Source organism: Centroberyx affinis, unplaced genomic scaffold (assembly GCF_046629955.1).
Source record: "Centroberyx affinis isolate AG114_WGS23_722 - 3 ecotype Tasmania unplaced genomic scaffold, CSIRO-AGI_Caff_v1 ptg003854l_1, whole genome shotgun sequence".
Taxonomy (NCBI): Eukaryota; Metazoa; Chordata; class Actinopteri; order Beryciformes; family Berycidae; genus Centroberyx; species Centroberyx affinis.
The window spans coordinates 1-4,786 of record NW_027281701.1 but is presented as its reverse complement, the minus strand read 5'-3'; the positions used below and the strand labels follow the sequence as shown (position 1 = coordinate 4,786).

Genomic DNA, 4,786 nt, shown 5'->3' with positions numbered 1-4,786 from the left:
CTCAAGAAGTCAAGGACAACATTTTATGGTTATCTGAAAACTTAAATTTATTATATAGCAAAAGTAGCTCTCTTGTGCGATTTGCCATTGTCAAGAACTCTGCGTAACACTGTTCCGAAAACATTCATTGAGCTGGTAATGCCCATAGGATCCCACCCCTTCAGCATTCCACCAAGCACTGCACCACTACTCTGAACTCTGCACACCCCCAACAACACATCTCTGGAACATCAGCCTTTAGAAATAATCATCTTTTCTCTCAGAGAATATTAGTACACTTCAGTGACTAGGTCACTTATGATTATGCAACTCCAAGGAGTTAGTCTAAACCTTTTTATTAACTCCTACATCTTTAAAGGCCAATAGCCACAGCGAACAGGGGAAATATCTGCTACAACACATGGAATAGTATGGTCTGTATCAGAATGTACCATTTAACATAGAATTAATTTCAAATAAAAGTCTAATAAAAAGCATTCAAAGTGCTTCATCCATCAAATAAAATGATATGATAAAATCAATTACATTAAATTAAACTTATGTGAAGAATTAATGCACAAAAAGTGTTATAAAATTGCATTGCATTTCCTGGGGCATAGAGTTAACAGTATAAAATAAAGTAAATAACAAAAACATAACAAAACACAGTCTCTCTGGTCCGTAACAGTTAGCATATGCGAGGCATATTCAGAATACTCTGAGGGCATGGGTGTTTGGAGGGAGCGGTACAACTTGATGCAGTGCAGTGCATCAAATCTCCTTGACAGTACTCCATCCCTGATACTCACCTAATTCTCAAGTCCCCGATGAGAAATTGACACTGACTGTTGTGAAGGGGGGAATAGAGTGCCAAGTTAGAGGGGTGTGACAAAGTAGTCTGCAGGCTTCTGGTAGGTGTGTGCTTGCTGGCTGTGGGGCTGCATCTGCTCCTGTTGCTGCTGCTGGATGATCTGTCGGACTTCATCCTCTAGCTCTGGGGGGATGATGAGCTGGTCGTCGGGGTCTGGCTGGGCAGGCGCGTTGAAGTAGCCCCCCTGCTTCCTGACGGGGGCATCGGCCGCTTCTTCTATGAGGTCCTGGCTCCTCCCTTGGCAGGCCACCGAGCCGTTGGCCCGAGCCCTGCGGCCAAGAGTCCCTGACCGGGTCTCTCCTCCGGGACAGGGAGAGGGCGGAGGGACGGGGCAATGCAAGGCCGGTAAGGGGGAAGGGGAGGAGATGGGGAGGGGTGAAGGCTCAGGATGCGACGCGACGGGTGGAGGAATGTTTGAGCTGGGGTGTGTGTGAGCGTGTGCGTGTGGTTGGGGTGCTGGGCAGTCCCGTCCATGCAGACAGTGAACATCGGCCTCCACTTCGACGCGGCTGCCATTAGAGAAGACGCCGGCGATGGGCTCCTCGTCCTCGCTGTCCAGCCCGTTGTCAGATAGAGCCCCGGAGAACTGCCTCTGGAAGGTCCCTCCTCCACATGCAGGTCTCCGCACCCCGGGCCGCCCTGGCAGGTTCAGGTGGGACGTCAGGGGCTCGGCTTGGGGTAGCGGCTCATCTGAGGAGGCTGTGGAGCCCACCTCGCTGCTCATCTCTGATGTGCTGAACTCACTACTCAGCTCGCTGACTGTTCCTGAGGAGGCTGGCGGCAGAGGTAGGCTGCCATCACTCGCTGGGTAAGGGTGTGTGCTGGTGTGTGTGTGCGCACCCAGGCCGGGGCTGGGGGGTGGGGGTGGTGGCTCGCAGAAACAGCAGCAGTCTTCGGTGATACTGAGCTGGACCACTACGGCACTGAGACTGTCGGAGCAGCCGTAGCTCTGAGCCAGAGTCACCAACTTCTTCGCAGCGGCCAGAGCATCTGGAACATTCCTCACTGCCTCCACCGCCTCGCTGGGAGACAACATGTCCCACAAGCCCCGGCTGCCCAGCAGAAAGAACTCATCTTGGGGGGTAAGGGTCACCATGGAGACATGGGGTCGCGGAGTCACAGATGGGCACAGGAAGGAGTAACCCATAATTCTAGTGGAGTCGGTCACACCATTGACTTTGTTATCCTGTGGAGGAGTAGAAGAAAGAGCGGTTACATAATTTCCTCACACAAGGCCTCAAACACGCACACAAATCACCAGCACATAAGAGCTAAGAGAACACACGTAGTTTCTTGTTACCTCGGTGATGATGGCATTATGCTGCCGGACTCTCTGGTACTCCAGGTCCTGTTTGACAGAGTGTACGGAGGAGAGTTGTACAGCTTTGCCATCTCGGCACAATACAGCCTGGCACTTCCCCACATTGGCAGCTGTTAAGGTGAAGCAGCCTCCACGCTCACCGGGGGCCACCAGGTCATGTCTGATGTGACACAAAGCTGCCGAGCCGCCCAGCCTCTGGCCTGCTGTGCCCAGTTTCCTGCAGAGATGCAACACACAAACACGGCATTCAGAGGAGTGTGCATGATTGTGAGCACCAAGATACGCTGTCAAAGTCTGTAAAGTGTGATTATTTGTGTGCTTTCCACATCTATACTCTGGTTCCTACGTGTATGTAAAGAAATCATTGCAGCATGTGCGAGTGTCTACCTTTGCATGGTGAGGAAGGTGTTGGTCATGTAGTCTTCCTGCTTCTGGTTCTTGTGAAGCTCCTCTGCTAGCACGTCTCCCATGGTGCATTGCAGAAGGTAAGGCACCTCAACATTCCTGTCTCCGTCAAACACGCCATACAGCGCCTCACGAATCCCACAGAAACTGTCCAGGGCCAGGGCTGCCACACACAGCCTGAGAACAACCACAAACAGATGAACATTAATAATGTGTAACATACATAGAAATGAGCTCTTAATAGATTTATCGAGATCAATTTAAAAAGTTAGAGACGCTCACAATAAGCTCACACTTAAAGGATTCCAAAGAAAAAATAATGTGGGTGAAGAGTACCGAAGATAGAAATGTAAAAAGAATAGGGGTGCAACGAATAATTGACGTAGTTGACGAAAATCGATGACCAAATTAGTTGCCAACGAATTTAATTGTCGATTATTAGTTGGTGACGTCATCACGTGTGTTTTTCACGCTGTGGAGCTGAATTAAACATTGTTTTTTCCAGAGCTGATGAAGATTATTTTTTTTTGGCATTTTATGCTTTATTTGAGAGATATAGTGAGAGAGAGACAGGAAGGTATGGGAGAGAGAGCAAGGGACCACGGGTCGGATTCGAACCCGGGTCGCTACGGGAAGGCCTGAGCCAAATGGTACGCGCCCTACTCAGTGAGCCACCAGGGCGCCCCTTTTCCGGAGCTGATGATGGTAGTAGCTAAGGAGTGAGCCATCTCGCTCCCTTCCCATCTCTGTTGAGAGTTGCACATGCGCAGTACCAATCGGCAGCGACAGGTGCTTACTGAGTGAACAATATGGCAGAATGGCAACACCTTCACAACCAAAAACCTCCAAAGTGTGGGAGCATTTCACTCTTAACTCGGCCAAAAAAGTTGTGAACTGCAACATTTGCAAAGCTGACCTTGCCTGGCATGGGAGCACATCAGTTATGCTGGAGCATCTGAAGAGGAGGCACGTTCTGGATGATGAAGACTCGTCTCGGTAAGCTAGTTAGCTTGTTAGCTTGCTAGCTAGCTAATGTTAATGTTAAAAGCCATATTACTTCACGTTATGAGCTGTAACGTTTTCTATTTTGAAATACATTTTCTCTTCATCAATGACTTGTTAATGGTGTTGAACATACAGTAGCAAATAATAACCAACCTCAACTAACCCTATAAATAATAAACAACCTCAAGCTAAATTTAAAAGCTGCTAGCTAAATAAGAGCTATTGAGTAATTGCGCGATTCATAATCCGAATAGTCGATTATTCGACTATCAAAATAGTCGTTAGTTGCAGCCCTAAAAGAGAAAGAGAGAAAAAGGGGGACACTGACTTGTTTTTGACTCCAGAGGCCTCTGTGTAGCCGTGACTCCAGACAGCAGGGGCCCCGGGGCCCTCACTCACACACAGAGTAGAGGGAGACGGGTCTACTCTGAAACACCGGATATTACTGTAGAGAGGAAAAAAATAATTCAGTTGATTTAAGTCAAATAAGTCACTTTGTAATATTTTCCCATGGGTGATTTCTATTGCTGTGTGTGTCTGTCTGTCTGTGTCTGTCTGTGTGTGTGATGCAAGTTCATACTTGAGCAGCTCCAGGCTCTTGTGGTCCAGGTTAAGGCGGGGGTTGCCGGTGAGATCCAGTTCCTGGAGCTTAGGAGGTAGAGTCTCTGGCAGAGTCACCTCAGTCAGCTCATTACAGCTCAGGTCTACACACTGTGAAAGCAAGAGATAGAGAGGGGTCAATTCACACATGCACACATACACACACATGCATGCACGGACAGGAGAATGCAGCAGTCATTTAGTTCAGAGTGAGGCAGAGATTAGGGGAAAGTTACTGGGAGATTACAGAGGATTTCCTGATCTGGCCCGGCCTGAGTTAAAGATGAACACAGAGGTAGATGGACAGAAACAGAGGGAGAGAGAGAGAGAGAGAGAGAGAGAGAGAGAGAGAGAGAGAGAGAGAGAGAGAGAGAGAGAGAGAGAGAGAGAGAGAGAGAGAGAGAGAGAGAGAGAGCGCCGGGCTGTTGCCATACCACTAGACTGACCCTATTTTATTTTATATTTGCTGAACTAATTCCACGAGGCACCAGACAACAGCTAATACTGGTTCTGTTACAGTACAGGACAGGAGGGTGTGTAGATGTGTGTGGGCATTCTGTGTGCACATGTGTCTGGAAATCTGCCTTTGTGTTGCTTTTAGTGAA

The 4,786-nt window shown here is 48.6% G+C and overlaps 1 protein-coding gene across 1 annotated transcript; it reads right to left on the bottom strand.

Moving 5' to 3' along the window:
* Positions 1-684: 684 nt before the first annotated feature.
* Positions 685-4,292, bottom strand: LOC139662635 (PH domain leucine-rich repeat-containing protein phosphatase 1-like; the record flags this gene model as incomplete). Its single annotated transcript, XM_071541340.1, has 5 exons — positions 685-2,036; positions 2,151-2,388; positions 2,559-2,753; positions 3,910-4,026; positions 4,162-4,292. Coding segments are annotated over 5 exons (1,863 nt in total), but the record flags the coding sequence as incomplete, so codon positions are not given.
* Between the last annotated feature and the right edge of the window lie 494 nt (positions 4,293-4,786).